General features: G+C 42.3%; 1 protein-coding gene across 1 annotated transcript in view; it reads right to left on the reverse strand.

The window, feature by feature from the left end:
• SNRK (SNF related kinase) overlaps positions 1-15,269 on the reverse strand; it is a 41,287-nt gene extending 26,018 nt beyond the window's left edge. The window contains exons 1-3 of the mRNA XM_084283213.1: positions 15,055-15,269; positions 2,534-2,632; positions 509-1,202 (exon numbers count right to left, since the gene is read on the reverse strand). Of these exons, the coding sequence (XP_084139339.1) occupies positions 509-1,097 (589 nt within the window). The 5' untranslated portion in view covers positions 1,098-1,202; positions 2,534-2,632; positions 15,055-15,269. The remainder of the gene's footprint in view (positions 1-508; positions 1,203-2,533; positions 2,633-15,054) is intronic.
• Positions 15,270-18,339: the final 3,070 nt, after the last annotated feature.

Here is an 18,339-nt window from a genome sequence, read left to right on the forward strand (position 1 = left end):
GTGTGTTAAAGCTCGTTAGTTTCTTGTCTCCTCGTTTGAGGAGACTCGTTTGAAACTAACTGTCTATACTTACTGCAAATAGATTCCTAGCACCTTACAGCAGAATATGTAAGCAGTAAGAATGTCATTCTTACATGGCTCACCTGAACGACAAACTTTGTCTGGGAGGATTTTTAAAAAATAAACAGACACTTTTCAGAAAAGGAGATACGCCCTCTAACGAAGTACAAACATAAGCATTGCATTCACCTTGCTATAGAAGTCATTTCCAACAAACGCAACTGCATCAGTCCCTATAAAAAGAACTTCAAGCATTTTTTGAGAATTTTTGAGTATCTCCTCTAAATAGAGTTAATCCAACACTAAGTCATCTGTAATTTGAGTGATAAAATATTAATTCTTGCTGATTAGCTGGCTTCCACATATGGCATTCTCTTGAAACAGGAAACAGAGTGGTACATGGTGGTACTTAAATTTAGATTAACAGTTGAATTCAAACAGGACATACCCACTGCTGGTGCGTCATACTCATCCCCAAGTAAAATTTCAGGCGCAGAGTATGCAAGAGATCCACAGCTTGTGGTGAGCTTCTTTCCAGGCTGAAATTTGTTGCTGAAGCCAAAATCAGTTAATTTCACAAGTCCTTGTTTTTCAAAGAAGACCACATTCTCTGGTTTTAAGTCTCTATGAACTACATGCAGTTTGTGGCAGTACGATATAGCGTGAACTATTTGAGCAAAGTACTTTTTTGCCAGATCCTCATTCAGACCTTCTTCATGTTTCATGATGTAATCAAACATATCTCCTCCATCGCCCAGCTCTAAGATAAGATAGAGCTTCGTCTGGGTGTCAATCACTTCATACAGCCGGACAATATTGGGATGCTGCACTAGTTTCATGCATCTAACTTCTTGAAAAAGATGTCCAGTAGCTAGAGTATCCAGCTTGGTCTTGTCAATTACTTTTACTGCTACTTTTTCACCTGTGAAGACATGTCGAGCAAGTTTGACCACAGCAAAATGGCCTCTGCCCAAAGTTTTATCCAAGTCATACAACCCTGCAATTTTTCCATCATATCCTCGTTTGAAGCCTGCCATTCTGTTTCAGAAGATGAAATAATGTTTAAGCTCTTTGGAACTGTGATCTTTTCATATAAGAGTATCTGATGCAAATAAATAGTCCATTGTCACTGTCAAGCACACCTGAAAAAAACAGAGACAAGATTATGTACAGGTATGAAAAAAAAGCAAAATTGTTATTCTGTAATTCTTTTAAAGTTACACTGGCACGTTATTAAAATTACTGTAATTATTATAGTTTACTTACAAAATTCTTCAGGAGTTTTTGGAAAGGGTTTGATAAGCCACACTGTGGTGACCAACAGATTTAAAGTGAGTTTCAACAGTGCAATAATGAAAGTTTCACCAAAGCTGGATGGCATTCATGTTCTTGAACTAGAAACCTTGCAAGCAACACTTAAAATCAGCACTATAAAGACAGAGCCAAAACCTACAACTTTTCTGGCTACTTTAGAAATCAGCTGGGCAGCACGGAATTTTGACCAGAACATGCTTGATTTATTTTAGATTTTGGCACACTCTTTTGCGTTGCAGCATGAAACAATTCTCTCCAATACAATGTTCTGAGGGCATGACTTTGGACTTTCACCTTTTCCCTTTTAAACAACTTTCTGTTTAACAAAGCTCATACTGACATACAAGAGTAACAGAATGAAATCTTGTACGTAAGCTTAAACACTAACAATTTACACTGTAATTACTGCAAATGACCAAAGCTTTACAAGCTGAAATGAAACATTTGGGTTAAACGCACTTTTAGTGCAAAATATATATATTTCATATTTTGACTAGAGTTATAAAAATTGGTGATAAGAAGGTTGTATGTAGGCTGCCTATGTTCAGCACTCCTGGGAATGAATCAGGATGAGAGGAAAAAGAACAGGAACAAAGCAAAAACTCAGGAACTGAGTTTGTGCTGAACTCCTGCTTACTACTTGATCTGACAGTTAAGCAAGCAAGGTCCAATTTACAAAACATTCACATTCAAACCCATTTTAGAAGGTTTTATGTCTCTCTGACATTTTATTTCACACAGAACTTCCCCAAAACTTTTCTTACATCTTTAACTTAAATTCAAGTTTAACAATCTGTAGTTATCAAAAAGCTAACCATTCATCCCACATTGAGTACAAAGCAGCTAGAAATATGAAAATTAGATGGCTTATTGCCAACTCAATAAAACACAGAAAACACAGCTCTTTATATTTTTTTTCTTTAGAATATATTTTCTCTGTTTCAAAATGGAACTTCAAAAAGAAAAGCTCTGAAAAGGAAGCTGGCAAGCCAACAGCCCCTGACATTAGCTATTCTCAAGTCAAAAATGTAAGCACTAGATTAAAAACACTCCCTGCTAAACAAGTTATTTCACAGGCAGTAAACTAATGAACCTGGTTTCATATGGATTCAATTACAAGGGGGTCCTGTGAGGATTCTCTGATGTTTAACAAGCTCACCTTACTGCTTCTCTCAGCTGGAGTCATGGTATAACCTCTTCTCTATCCAGCTGTCTATTTCCACAAAGTCCGTGGGAATTCAGTTCAGCACCTCCACCCCTGTAAAATTTGAATGAAATCAATCAACTTCTGAAACCTCACAACTGAAGCAAAGAACAGAGCAAGTGCAGCTATTACATAAACATTGCTGGTGGTTTGTTTTTGTTCCTTTTTTTTTTTTTTTTTTTTTTTGGGGGGGGGGGAGAGGGGGAGAGGCAGATGAAGGGGAGAATATTAATCAAGCTTTACAAAGAAAAAAACTTCATTGGCTTGTGTTACTGTAGCTTTCTACTCAGCTATTAAGCACCACGCTTCCAATGCTCCTACAAAAAACAATTTTATTTCACTTATAGATGCCATAGCATGAAAAGCTGGCACTGAAGTTACAAACGAGTTTTCTACACATTAATTTTTTCTATTGAAAAGTTGGTTTGGATTTGGCTTCGCAAGGTACATAAGGGCAATAGGCACCCATAAAACTAGAATGAGTGTCCAAAACTTAAGAGCAATAGTAAAAAAAAATGAAGAGTTTCCTAGGACACTTGGGACACAGTCATTCAAATCTAGAGCCTCCCACTGGAAAACAAAAACAAAAGTCTATTTTTCAAGTCATGCACAAAACATTGTCTCTAAGACACACCAAGTTTATAATACGCTCTCTAACCCAAAGCAAACCTATCCTTATTCATGCAGAAAGGTGAAGTACTGCTTTGAAACACACACCACATATTGCAGCACATACCGCATACGTGAGCGATTAGAGCTAAACCTCATAATACACTTGATAAGCATGCCTAGAGAACTCCCCTCAAAAATATTAGCCTTCCTGTAGCTGCCAACAAACATGGGCTTCTTCTCAGTCTACTTTATGACCACCTATATGGGGGGGACTTAGATCAATGGGAAGGTAGAAAAGAAGCAAATGTAACCCAGAGGAAAAAAAAAAAACAAACTCCAGAAATACCTGAGAGGAGACTGAAGAAACAAGAGGAGAAGGGGTTGTTTTGTTTTTGTTTTAAAGCTAATGCTCTGAACAACTCCTGCTCAATACCAGGGGAACCTCTAAACAGATGTTGTCCCAATACAGCAAAAGAATAACTGCACAGAATAGCCCCCACTGGTTGGGAAGTTGTGTATCAGGCTGAGATTACTGAGTCAGGGAGCTTGATTCTATACTTATTCAGAGAAAAACAACAACCTTTGTACTTTACTAACTGCCCTTCGTGGTATTAAAATCACACACCAAGGGGTTTCTCTGCACACAAGGGCTTTAAAGGACTGAAGCTCCAGTATGGTTGGGGTATCTGCTTCCCAATACATCCCACATCACTAGCCTTACAGAATTTCCCCTACCAACTGAAGCGCATTATATCATCCCAGCTTTATTCCAGAAAGTACAAAGCTAGATGAAAATGTGCTACATTAGACCACACATTGAACAGTTCCCCATTAGAGAACGCACAGGGTAGAGCAGAGGACAAGAGCAAACGTAACAATGAATAATGAAACCCTACTTATCTTTATCAAATTCAGAAAGCTTCTTTACAGATGTTAATAATGCCTGATGGATTCCACCCCCACGCATACAGTGAAACCAGGCAGGTGCTTTATTAAAGCATGCAATTTCTTAGCATCAAGAACATCCTGCAGCAAGTTGTTTAATAACTTAACTATGGGCTTTGAGAAGAACCACTTCCTCTTGTTTGTTTTCAGTCTCCTGATAATTTGTGCATCTTCTCATTAACTGTCTGTCCCCAAACCAGAACTATCATATCCTTATTTACCTTGCCTGAAGCAACTCACAGGCTTAGCTTCCTTCCTAGCTTCAGTTCAACCTTGTCAAGTCCAAGTTTGTCATTCCTTTTGCAGAGGTCATTCCATAGGCTTTAGAGGAAGGTGAGAAGAACCCTAAACATTTGGTGTTTTGTTCAGTACTCCTTCCTTAGAATTTCTTGGGGTTTTTGTTTTTTGTTTACACTGCTGCTGAGTACTCACAATGTTTTCATACATAATGCTTTATTATAATTCTATCATATTCCATCATACTGACCTGATCCTCAAAACACAGGCTAAAATGAAATAGTCCATCAACACATGTAAACATCCTAATCTGTATGAAGCAACTGGAAAACTCTGCCTCACCCCACTGGACGACTCTAGAGTCTCAATCCTAAACAGACTGCAAGTATTTTCAAACAAGTAAAACTAAAATAAATGTAAGAACCATCTCTAGCACACCTTAATCCCTGCTTATAGATTAAAGAAAAGCAAAAAAGAAAATTACAGAGAATCTTTTTAACTGCCACTAGGACATCACCCATCCCCACGCAAAGCTGTTTTTACCCATAATGAATCCTATACTCAATACCTTATGTTTAATTATTTAAAAGTTTTAGAACCCTTAAATTAAAGAAGTAAAAGCTGTGTCATAATACAATAAACAGCCATTTGCTATGTAATAGAAGCTACCAACCCCACAAACTCCACTGTTCAACTTATTACTGGCAGAGGGAAGGGGATAGAGCAAATTCAGGCAGATGTCACAGAAGGTAACTTGTCTGAATTTAAGTATCTACAACACTCAGCTGTAAGGAGAAATTTCTACATAACTACTTTGTTCACTTGGCACATTTTCAACAATGTTTGTACAAACGCAACACGCAACTTATCTCTAAATGACAGAATACAAATAAACATTAACCTGCCAACAAAACCCCAGCAAAAATAAGTTAAGTTTAAGCCACGGAGAAATATTCAGACAGTAATCAATAGGAGAAAAGCTTACAGAAATGGAAGCTAAAATACACTTATTAATGGTGCAGTCCCATTAGTTGAAATTAATGCAGATTCATTAGCAGTTTAACATAAAGGCTCAGTAACAGACCAACTAACTCTTAATTCTGTGGGTTTAAAATAAATCTTCAGAGATAACGCTCCCACAGCTGACCACAGGGATGCCACACAGACAGTTTGAAGTAAACATACCAAAAGTAAAACTTTTTCAACAGGAAGTGGGTACAAACTAATGGATATCCATGTAGTGCATATGCATACAAACCTTAAATACAATTTAAACCTTAAATACAATTTAAATATGCCAATAAAAAGACTGCAGTTCTTGTATCAATACTTTTCAGAGCACTGACTGTTGAAACGTAAATTTTCCTTTTAGCACTACCATTACCTGCCAGAGAATGGATTTCCTTCTTTCAGCGTCTCACTACAGTCAGAAAGCAGAATTTTGATGGTACTTATGGATCAACTTTTGGTCCAGTTACCCACGATACCACCTTTAGAACTGAAGCCAGCTTCTCTTACCCTTTCGTTCTTCTTCTTGCGGTTGTCTCCTTAGTTACACCAGTCAAGTTCTGGGGACTAACTATAAATTCAACCACCCAACGCTTCCAGATATAACACATCTGCTACCATCACACTCCAAAAGAGGGTTAGTTTAATCACAGATCATTTCAGTGATCCAGTTTACAATGTGACCTCTTGCACACTTTTACCAGCACAACTGAAAAAGCTGCACAACGCAGCAGCCAATAGAAGGCAAACTTCAACCAGACATGCTTTGCCAGCAAACCAAGCCACAGCCAGAGAAAAATATTTGAGAGCAAATTATATCACAGAAAATATTTGCCCAGGTTTCTTTTAATTCACAATGTCTCTTTTTTTTTTTTTTTAAAGTTCTTTTGTTAGCATTTGGGTTTTCTAGTCGGTGAACTTACTAACCATGAGCAGCATTTAATCCAGGTGGCTAATGTTTTCAAAATGCAGCTTTCCCTAATTCTGCCAGCGTTCAGCTACACCCCTGATGCTCATTTCATGCCATGTAGACACATACTAGTTAACAGATTCAGAACAGATCTGTCTTTCCACAGATGTTTGTAAGTTGTCATCAGAAACAGACCTGAGGGTGCTGTCTGACAGCCAGCTGAACACCAGCCAGCAGCATGCCTGGGTGGCCAAGAAGGCCAATGCCATCCTGGCCTCCGTCAGAAATCGTGTGGCCAGCAGGACCAGGGAAGCAAATGTCCTGTTGTACTCTGTGCTGGTGAGACCACACCTTGAGCACTGTGTCCAGTTTTTTAAATAAGAATGATAGTGCCTTGCTCTCGCATGTGCAGGGAAGAGCAATGAAGCTGGGGAAGGGACAACAACTGGGGTTGTTCAGCCTGGAGAAGAGGATGCTGAGGGGGGACCTTGTTGCTCTCTACAACTACCTGAAAGGAGGCTGCAGTGAGAAGGGTGCCTCTTTTCTCAAGTCACAAGCGACAGGGCACGAGGCGATGGCCTCAAATTGCACCACAGGGATTGAGATTGGATATCAGGACAAATTTCTCCACAGCAAAGGCGGTCAGGCACGGGCACAGGCTGCCCAGGGAGGTGGTGGAGTCCCCACCCCAGGGGTATTTAAGAGATGCATGGATGTGGCGCTTCGGGACATGGCTCAGCGGTGGATTCTGTATATCCCACCTCACAAAGTACTGCAGTTTCTGTAACAGAGATTTGCAGCAGCAGTTTTGTAATATCACATGCATCTTATTAAGAGACTTAACAACGGTACCGTGATTCAACCATCTCTGAAAGTGTATGAATAGATCTAATAGATCTGTTTAGAAAAAAAACACCAGTATGTTTCAGAGACATTAGCTCTTCTTTAAGCAATTCATCCTGTCCATAAAGTTTCCATTAGATTATATATTACAGGCAAGACCAGCCTAGTTCATCTTACCTTAATGTCTGTATTAGCTTCTAACTTTAGAAAACAGAGATTCAAGGCTCCATTTCAACAAAATGCTATAATATTATCAAAGCAAAAATTTCTCTCCATTATCAGGCTAACAGACATGAAACCCGAAGTAATCTTGACTGGTGCTCATCTCTCCAGCGAGAGACCTGTCCCCCTTCATGGCAAATGGAGATTCAATCAACGCAGATAGGAGCCTGTGATAAAACAAATTGCGCCCTAAAGCAGATAGCTAAATAAAACAAATGAATCATTTCTTAAGAGCACATATTTTCATTTTCTGTACCAGGAGCTTAGGATGAGTAGTTCCATGGATGTATACATTATTTAATCTGTCTGGTGGATGTGTATAAGTTTCACCGTCTGTTTCTCCTTTTGGCCTCTTTTGTCTCAGATAACTAAATAACTGGTATAACATTGTTATTCATTAAATAACTATATGTTGAGAATAAGTCTTAGCTTGCTATTCTACCTAGAAGCTGTCAATCAAACTTTGGCACAAGTTGCTCACAGAGATCCAGAAACAATTTTTTGACTCGGAAAGCAACTTACTCAAACTGTTAGAACCTGAGCACGTGTCACAGGAAACATCTCAGTACACAAACTGGGCAAGTTTGATTTTTCATGTTATTTCACTATTTCCTGCCAACATTTATCTGCCACCCTATGGTAAGAAACCTTCAGAGCCTAATCTATGAGGCTCTGAAAGCCGTCCACCTTTGTGACAGCGTGATCCACTGCTTATGTGTGAGGATAGCGCAGTGTGCCAATCGCCTTTCCTTTCGTACAAGGGAAAGCCAACAAGCTCTGAACAGGAGTGAAGTGCTGTGTGAGTGAACTGGGAAGAACACACCTGCTTCGTGCATGTCACATGCTCCAAAAACTGGTCATAATTCAATTCCTCCACAGTATTTGAGACTTTTTAAGCCTTGTTCTACCAGATGTGTCTTGACTCTGAAAGGCACACTACGGGACGTGTGAACTGGAGCACCTGCAATCTGCCTTTGTCTCCACACAGGGGTGTCACGGCCCAACACAGCCCTTCCTCCCCAGCCTTCCTGCCACTTGAGCCTTCCCAACTACCAAAGATACTCAAAGAGATGGCAGCAATCTGTGCCTGCCCTACAGCCAAACACTGCAGATCCAGCACAGGCTAGGTTTTACAGCTGAGCCCTAATATACGCATGCTGCACCACAGCATACAAGCACATCCTCCCCTTCACTGACGACAAACCCCATAAGCTCTCCCGCTCCTGACAAGTTCCTCAACACAACACTAGGGCAGATTTCTCCGAGGTGTACATGCCTTTATTTTGTTTTCATATTAGGCCTCATCAGCAGCTCCCACAGCTGCAGCATTCATCTCACAGCACTATTACTAAAATGTCAAGACAGATCAGCAAATCCCTCTACCATTCAGCATGGCTATACCTAAGATGATGAGCAAAGGTAGGAGTTATCAAGTAGCTCTATGATCCGAATATAAAAAGAAGTCTTAACCTGCATTAATTTAATGGTATACCCTAGTTTTAAGTAATTTCCAGAATTTTGCTCTGAAAAGGTACGAGAATTGCCAGCTGTTAATTAAAGTTTTGCCAGTAAGCATTTATGAAGCCTGAAGTAAAAAGTCAGTGCTTTATTATTTTAGAATGCATCGCAGGAACCAGAGCTACTGAAGCCCCTCTCTTTCTCTTCTTAGATTCTACACTAGAAATAAAAAACCAGAAGGCTAACAAATATGCTTCAAATCTAAGGCCCATTATTCAGTGAACAGCCAGATGTGTTTGGCAGGCCAATAAGCTTAATAAAAAAAAATTGCTCCTGGACCTATAAATAGAAGTTTTTTGGGGGCGGATATGATGCATGGGTGGTGTGTTAGTGTTACAGATTTGGGAGATATACAAAGCGTACTAGCTTATTATTTTGGAACAGAAATACAAGAACCTGCACGACCTGAGAACTGAGAGCAAGACACTGTGATTCTCCACCTCTCCTCCACTCTTTTGAGACCCCACCTGCAGCGCTGCGTTCAGCTCTAGGACACCCAGCACAAGAAGGACGTGGACCTGTTGTAGAGAGTCCAGAGGAGGCCATGAGGATGCTCAGAGGGCTGGAGCACCTCTCCTGTGAAGACAGGCTGAGGGAGTTGGGGTTGTTCAGCCTGGAGAAGAGAAGGCTCTGGGGAGATCTTAGAGCAGCCTTCCAGTGCCTAATGGGCTACAGGACAGCTGGGGAGGGACTCGTTGTCAGGGAGTGTAGTGATAGGACAAGGGGTAATGGACTTAAACTAAAAGAGTTTAGATTAAACGTAAGGAAGAAAATCTTTACTCAGAGGGTGGTGAGGCAATGGAACGGGTTGCTCAGAGAAGCTGTGGATGCCCCATCCCTGGAGGTGTTCAAGGCCAGGCTGGATGGGGCTTTGGGCAGCCTGGGCTGGTGGGAGGTGTCCCTGCCCATGGCAGGGGGTTGGAATGAGGTGATCCTTAAAGGTCCCTTCCAACCCAAAGCGTTCTGTGATTCTATGATTTGAGGCAGCTCCAATGCACAAAAATAAATAAAAAGCTTAAAAGAATATGATGCAAGATAAAAATTTGTTCTTTGATGAATGATCTCATTCTTAGGTGAGATATTCCCAAAGTTTTAGATCTACAGATTGCCATCAACCCTCCTATTTTCCTGAAGATAAGTACAGTCACATCAAACACCGTAAGTTTAAGCTTTCTTCTTTCACATGGGCTTACAAATGAATGGTAAATGGTTTGCAGAACACCGGGAAACAAAGGCTTGACAACTGTGCTGTAGAAACTCCACAATACAGTTGATATCTTTGTAAAAATCATTTTCCATACAGTCAAGTGAACAAAGCTACTGGATCTAAGTTAGTCTTTCAAGGCACCCAATTTAAAAATTGTGTCTATTTCTTTTTCTTTCACAAAAAGGAGGCAAGAAAAGAAATGCAGACAACACTGAAGTAGGTATGCATTGCAAAGCAACGGCGAGATAACAGTGAGAGCATGACTGTGACCAAAGGATAGATGCCAAAGCTATTAAGGGGACAGCTGTGCTACGAGTGATCAAACTAGGACCCACAGACAAACCATCATTAGTAACCACTGGCAGTGGTCCCAACTGCCTCTAGTTGTGAGATGTTTTAAAAGCCCAAGATCCTTTCATAACCATGCTGATAATAGCTACAGTTCACCAGGCACTTTCCGTTTCTAAGAGGAGGTAATACACAAGACAAATGCAATCTGCCCTATGGATTTGAGAACTCAGCAATAGCTTTACAGCATTTAAAGTCTTCACACCAGCCACAGCTGCAAAAGCAGCTCATTTCACAGTGCCTGTTCTCCTCTTGTGCCTGCTCTCAATGTCCAGCATGTGGCTAAGCAAATAGAGAAGCAGTCCAAGAAATGCTCACCACCACCTCGTTCACAAATCAGGTGCTTCAGCAGTACAGGCCACTTAAGATCCAAAGCCACTCTTAAAGTATTACTGCAGAAGAGAACACCAGACCTTCCCAAACGATCATCTCCCCTAAACTGCCTTCTGCAAAGTAGCACGGAAAAGCATCTTTAAAAGGACTTGCTCCAAATTTCCTATCTGCTAGTACTTTTTTTTTAATCTTTAAAATCAGTTTGAAAACTTTGTTCCAAAAGCGTGACATCAGGTTATATAATAAATTAGTTTCACTCAAAGTTAGCCCTTTTTGCAGTAACTGTTGAAAGAAAAAATACTCAGCTATTGGAAATTAACGTGAACATCTTAGTTACGGATATTCATAAGCCTTTCCAATCAAGATGTGATATCAAAAGTCTGAAGATCACAGAAACCAACAAGCTTTTCAACTATCTTCCAAGCAACAGAAGGAACTTGTGACAGGTAGCTGGTCTCCCGAGCCCAAGCAGCCAGCTCTCCAGCCTTAATAAGCAGTACCCATTTAGCTTCTCAAAGGCTTCAACATGCTAAAGCTCATCACGTCTCCCTTCTCTTTTTCCATCATTTTTTTTCAAAATTAACTAGGAACATGAAACCGATTAAGAAATTCTTTGCGTATCAGACAGAAGTCATTATTGTGATTCATGATGGTATCACTACCTTTTAGACAGGATTTTTTTTTATCGTCATCATTTCCAGAAAACCTACCGCTGGAAGTTTCTTTAAAAGAGAAAAAAAAAAGAAAAAAAACCTAACATACAGACAAGTCAAATTTCTATCTCACCAATCTGGACTCTTTGAGAAAGACCTACTCTGTGCTCAAGACCTCTCAGAACTGTTTCACTCTTTTTGAGTCTCTGCATTAAGTTTACCACATAATTTTCTTATGCTAGACAACAGAACAAAAAACATGAACAAGAGCTCTAAATATCCCACCAGTAATCAATGAGTAATTAAAACATTAAGTCATTTTTGAACAAGTTACCACTGATTTAACACCTAACATCAGCTTTGTTGTTTGAACTCGGAAGCACAAATGTGATTTTGATTCTGTATCAAATAGAGGAGAAAGCATCAAACACTAGCTCAAATGTTACGTATTCAGATGCAAATATATGCGTATTGTTAGCATCGAGTATAAGCAATGATTTCTATTAAATTTCTTAAGAACCATCTCTGAACTCAAATGCCAGATAGGTGCCTTTGTTTGGCATTACATCTGATAACATAAATATTAAGTACTTCAATTGACTTTATGCTGGCCTTTTCCATCCAGGACACAAACTACTTGAACAAACAGCACCTAGCCCAACCTATAGTTCCAACATGCACGCCCCAGCATAGTTGCAGAGGATCACTGTACAACAGAGAGATTGGTTGTCTCGGAAAGCGATCCCACACTATTTCATATTTTGCAGCCATGAGAACTGCACAGCCCTTTCTCCTCACGAAGTTCTTACCATTGGTGACTTAATCAACTTGGGTACTAGAACTCTGCCAGGGTAAGTTATCCTAGAATTGTATGTGAATACAGTTTTTCAAATCCTCTTAAAGCTCTTACATAACATTGTTATGTGTATTAAAAACCAGCTACCTTACATTATTAGAGAAGCTGCAGCATTCCAGTTAACTGCTGGAAAGTACTGTGGGAAGGAAGATGTGCAGGACTTCATGTGTTACTACAGTTAACAGCTTATGCAATTTAATATTAGTATATTCATCATAAGCTGCAGTTCATCGCTGTATCCAGGAGGCAGTGTCCCTGATCTGAACCATGTTTCACTGTTATGTTTTTTTTTTAATATGTATTTTACGACATAATTAGAAAACTGTACCAAGTAAAAACGGACAGAAGTTCGCGAAGAAGTTTTACAGACAAACATTTCAGTGGATTTTTAAAAGCTGACGAAATCTAAGAAAAGAAATTCTTTATTTTGTGAGAGATTCTGAGTGGCGAAAAACAAGCTAGCTACACCAGGATCCTGTGCCCTTGAAAGCAGGACAGGCAACAAAGCAAGACAAAGGCACTAGTTTGGCATTACTGTTCCTAGCAGGATAAAAAGAACAGTGATATACTGAAGGTATAGACTGCAAAATTACTCAAATACTGTATTAAAGGCAGAGAGGTTGAGCCGGAGAGGAGCCCAGGTTGTCCAGAACACTGCACAAGGAAGCTGACTACTGCAAGTAGACGGGTATCTGCAAAAGCATATTAACGTGCAGCCTTAACGTGCTATTTAAAATAATCTGAAAGCAGACTATGCATCTACAGTGCAACAGGGAACAGTGACTGTGCCACACCACCCACACTGCATGGGAATATTAGTTCTCGTAGCAAGACAATTCAGGGAACGTCAGTAACCTGTGCAGAAATTTCTGTATCCAAAAATACACGCAGAGCAAGGCTCAATCTGTACCTTCCTCCTTCCCAAGTGAATAATAATAATAAAAAAAAGTTTATCCCTAAGTTCATTTAAGATATCACTTCCCCCTTTCCCTATCTTTGGTAGAAGCCTCAGGCACGAAGCACCAAATTCACTCAAGGCAGTCAGACAGATGTAGAGTCAGGCACCTTGTTTACCAAACACTGCCCCAGCATTCAGCTTAGCTTCTCTTCCCAGTCACCTGAAGCACTGCACCACCATTCCACCCCTTTCCTGGCCATTTAGAATATTCAGGAAAAAAGTAAGACCAGACTGGACTTTTTCCCCTTAGCTGTGACTGGTAACTTCTCAGAGCTGGATTTTTCATCCACCAGAAATAAAAAAAGTCAAGTATTAGTCTATCTAAATTAATACTTCAGCATTTGGCAAGGTAAAATTTGATTGCATTAGTTAGCAATGACCGTTAATGCTTGCAAGCTTGTTTCACGTTCCTTCTTTCTAAGGGTAAGCAACTGTACAAAAATAATCATCATCTCAATTCCCACTTTCTGAGATGTACTTAAAGGTATTTAAAAAAAGAAACACTCATTAACCCAGTTCTTAATGGTGCATGCCTTGCAAAAACTGCCTAATTCTACCCTAGTAATCATTTGCTTGTAAACACTTCCATATAGATTTTATTTTGCTGAGATTCATTAAACTGGTCCTTCCCCAGAGCCCAGAGATCTAAATATACTCATCATAAACAACTCCAAAAAGCAGCCTATATGACTAAGTAGTGACTGCACTACAGAGGGCAGGAGTAAGCAGATTTGCATGCAATTCATTCATGCTAGATGGCTCGAAGTCATACAATACAATTCAGCTGTTCCAGGAACTGCAATGGTACCATTGAGGAAACCACTTCTTTGCATATCTCCTCTTAACTAGCACTTGAAAGCAAGAGGGTCAGTCGGAAACTACCTGTGCATAAGCAAAAGCCCAAAGCTTTTTTGGATTTCCATACCCCATGTAAAGCTTTTCTCCTTCGCAGGTGTTCCGGCACCACTTACCAATAAAAATATCCGATGTGAAAATAGGTCACATATGTCCCCAACCATCCCCCGGCCAACACTGGCTTTTTCCCTAGTGGATGCTCTCCAACACTTTATTCAGCCTACTTCCAAAAAACACAAACATGCCACACTCATCTGTCCTTTAGCCATTCCCGAGCCCCTAAATCCACCTCAAACATCTCCAAAAGTCACCTCCCATGAATTCAACCAGTGCAGCACCATCTGGATGCTGAAACCCACCTGGCAGAAAGCACAAAGACCTCTCCGGGACTTACCTACATTCCCCAGCCCCTGCTTACAGTAACCCGAAGGCGGTTCAGCGCAAATAAACGCATTGACAGGACGAGCACTGACAAAGAACAAGGGGACGCTGGTGTCAGGGAAAAGCCAGCAGCAGCAGCAGCAGCCTGCATCCTCCACAAACCTGTTGGCTGAGCACCTGGCTCCAGAGGGGCGAGATGCACCGTCATCCCCCACCCTTTAACCGGGGTGGGGGGGGGCTTTATTTTTAATTTCCCCTTAAAGCAACAAAAAAAACGAGGCGGAGATGAAGGAGGGGGGGGGGAGGAGAAAGGACACACACACCCCAACCCAAACTGCTTTCCCGGGTGCCCCCACCACAGGGGGTGCCACCACAGGGTGGGGGTGACCCCACAGGGGGGTGTCGCCGTCCCCACATCCCCTCCTTCCCCCCCCCCATCCCCATCCCTCTGTCCTCCACCGCAGCGACCTTCGAGGAGCGGCCCCCGCCGCCCCCCCCCCCGGTGTAAGGGCCCAGCCTCTACGGGCCGGGGGAGGCGAAGGGAAAGGGGTGAAGGGTGCTGCGTGTCCCCACCACCACCCCAAACTTACTGCCTCCGCCGGCGGCGGCGTCTCCTCGGGCCGCCGCGCCCCGCGCCGCCCCCCTCATGGGCAGCGCCCCTCGGGCCCGCCCGCGGCGGGAGCGGCCGGGAGGCTGGGGAAGGGCTCCGGGACGCCTCAGGGCGTGTGTGGGGAGGGCTCGGCGGCGAGAGGAAGGACGGAGGGACGGACAGAAGGACGGACAGACCGGGCCCGGCGCTGCGGCGGCCGCTCTGAGGCGCAACTGACAACAACGGCCGCGGGGAGCCGTTGGGGAGGGGAGGGGGGCGGGGAGGGGAGGGGCAACGGGCGGCAGCGCCAGCCCGAGAGGACGGGGCTGGTGCGCATGCGCGGGGAGGGGAGGGGAAGGGAAGGGAAGGGAAGGGAAGGGAAGGGAAGGGAAGGGAAGGGAAGGGAAGGGAAGGGAAGGGAAGGGAAGGGAAGGGAAGGGAAGGGAAGGGAAGGGAAGGGAAGGGAAGGGAAGGGAAGGGAAGGGAAGCCACACCAGTGCAGAGTACAGCAGGACAATCACCTCCCTTGACCGACTAGCAATGCTGTGCTTGATGCACCCCAGGATATGGTTGGCTCTCCTGGCTGCCAGGGCACACTGCTGGTTCATATTCAGCTTGCTGTCAACCACAACCCCCAGATCCCTCTCTGTGGGGCTGCCCGGTCTGTATGTAAAGCCAGGGTTGCCCCATCCCAGGTGCAGGACCTGGCACTTGCCTTTGTTAAATTTCATGAGGTTAGTAATCACCCAGCTCTCCAATCTGTCCAGGTCTCTCTGCAAGGCCTTTCCACCCTCAGCAGAGTCCACAACTCCTCCAAGTTTAGTGTCATCAGCAAATTTGCTCAAAACACCTTCTAGTCCTACATCCAAATTGTTCATAAAAACATTGAAGAGGACTGGCCCTAAAATGGGGGACCCTTGAGGGACCCTACCGGTGACCATCCACCAGCCAGATGTGGCCCCATTTACCACAACCCTTCGAGCCCTGCCTGTCAGCCAATTGCTCACCCATCGTATGATGTTTTTGTTTATCTATGTGCTGGATATTTTGTCCAGTAGGATCCTATATGGATCCTACTACAGGCCAGGGAGGGAGCCTGGCACATGTGTCAGAGGGAAATAGCTGTACATTTAATGTAACAAAGGGCAGGGGAAAACCTTCTGCAATTGCACTACAGAAGTGCTCAGGCTCCTCAGTGCTAAAGGGTATGAGCAAAGCAATTGCTCAGTATCAGGAATAATGCAAGACTTTCCTCCAAAGATCAAGAGGAAAAAAAAAAATCTTTGAATAGCCAGGGAAAGGAGAGACTTTAAAGTGGTACATTGCAAAGTGTCCCTTTCTTCAAGTAGAAATGGCTAATCAAGGTATATGGAGAGAGACAGAATACAGGGCATCATTACACTGAAGCCCAATGTTAAGAAAAATCTTTGGCAATTGCCACTCTGTTTTTCCCCATGCTTTGACAAAATTCAGGTGTCATCCCTTCATGAATGGCCAATGTTACACTGCATAGCAGGAGCTATTGAATTAACCTGGAATTTCTTGGGTTGAAACTAATCATTTGTGAATAAACTAAACCAGCAAATATGGTTTAGAAAGCTAAACTGAAATAGTGTGATCATAAGTAATACAAAGGGCCTCATGATTTCATATTTTAAGCTTTAAAAATAGAAGTAGGAAAGTTATAGGTCAATATACTGGGTTGTGTTGATTCCATCAATGCTTCCTAACAAGAACAAGGATTTTTTCACTTTGTCATCTCTTAAACCATTCAGTAGGTCTGATTTTCCCCTCTTACACCAATTTTACACCAATAACACGCAGTTGATTGCTGAATTTACAACACAGATCTGATGAAAGAAATTGCAATAGCCAGCCCGTCATCCCTGACTGCCTGATCACCACTGGTTTCTCAAGTCTGTACGGGTGTGCAACATGCACCACTTGCATTTCTGAGTCTGCCACAGCCAGACCAAGTCTAACATTTACTGTTCTGTAAAGTTACATCTAGATTCTTTCTCACACTTTCTAGTTTAAAAAGCTATAATTTCCACTTGTTCTTCTGTATGTTTCACTTGCATTTTGGAGAAGGCACGTTCTTACAAAGACTACATACATATGAAAGTTATAATGATTCTTCAGTTCAGTGCTACTAACTCTCCCTTTACAAAATATTTTGGCCTAGAGGGCTTGTATTTCTTAGAAATCACATTATCTGTTGAGCTGCCACATGGGGTATCATGCTCAGATGTACTCAGCTTCTAAATCACTCGGTGCCTTTGTGTGCTGGCTTATGAGGGAGAACAGCTGGGTGGAAAAGGGTACGTTTGCAGAAAATGTGAATATTCTCACCTGCGATACTGCTGATGTGAGTTACTGCACTTTGGGTCACTACTATATAGTGAGATGGAGTCTCTTTCTCTGGAGATACTCAAAACCCACCTGGATGCCATCCTGTGCAATGCGCTCTCGGTGACCCTGCTCAGCAGGGGGGTTGGACAAGATGATCTCCAGAGATCTCTTCCAATCTTGGCCATTCTGGGATTCTGTGAATGAGTCTTTGTAGCTGTGTATGTGTGAGTCTAAAAAGAATAAGGCCAAGGACAAAACCTAGACGGAGATAACAGGGACTGGAAGGAGTCTAGCAGACGCAATAGGCTGAAATTCAGCTTGGGCTAGTTCGCCTTTTTCCAGGCAGGTTGTTTGCTGCTGGGGTGAGACCAATATAATTCCTCCAACAGTCTAACATAAATCTCCTGTCACATATACAGCCACTTATACTGGGCTTTGTCTTCAGTGGCACAACCTTGTTATGTTTTTGCGAGTGTTTTTCGCAGTGAAAACTTCATTAATGTGATAGCTTTGTGGCTGTGAAGTCAGACAAGCTGCAGCTAGGCTGCCAGGGGAGGTCAGGACCATACTTCTGCTTTTGTTTGGCCTCACCTGGTTTACCTCACAATAAAAGTGCAGTACCTTGTCTCCACAATGAGATAGCTAATACGCATTACTTGTGCCACAGTAGAAACACACCTCATCCATCAGTCATAGCCTGCCTGTATTTATCTAGGCAAGGTGACAGCAACAGCCTCGAGTATCTGAGAGGTTGCTCATGGTGTGTATGCATCCAAATCAGACCAGACAACATTCCTCTTTGCTAAATCCCAGTTTAGTCTGCTGTAGAAAGAAAGTGGTGGATGATATTTGTTTTTATAGAAGTCTTCCTGGCTCACACTAGAAGGAACCTTATTTTATGTAGGGTACTAAAGGTGTAAGCCACCTGGGAAAA

The sequence above is a fragment of the Netta rufina genome, assembly GCF_964035555.1.
Source record: "Netta rufina genome assembly, chromosome: 2".
Taxonomy (NCBI): Eukaryota; Metazoa; Chordata; class Aves; order Anseriformes; family Anatidae; genus Netta; species Netta rufina.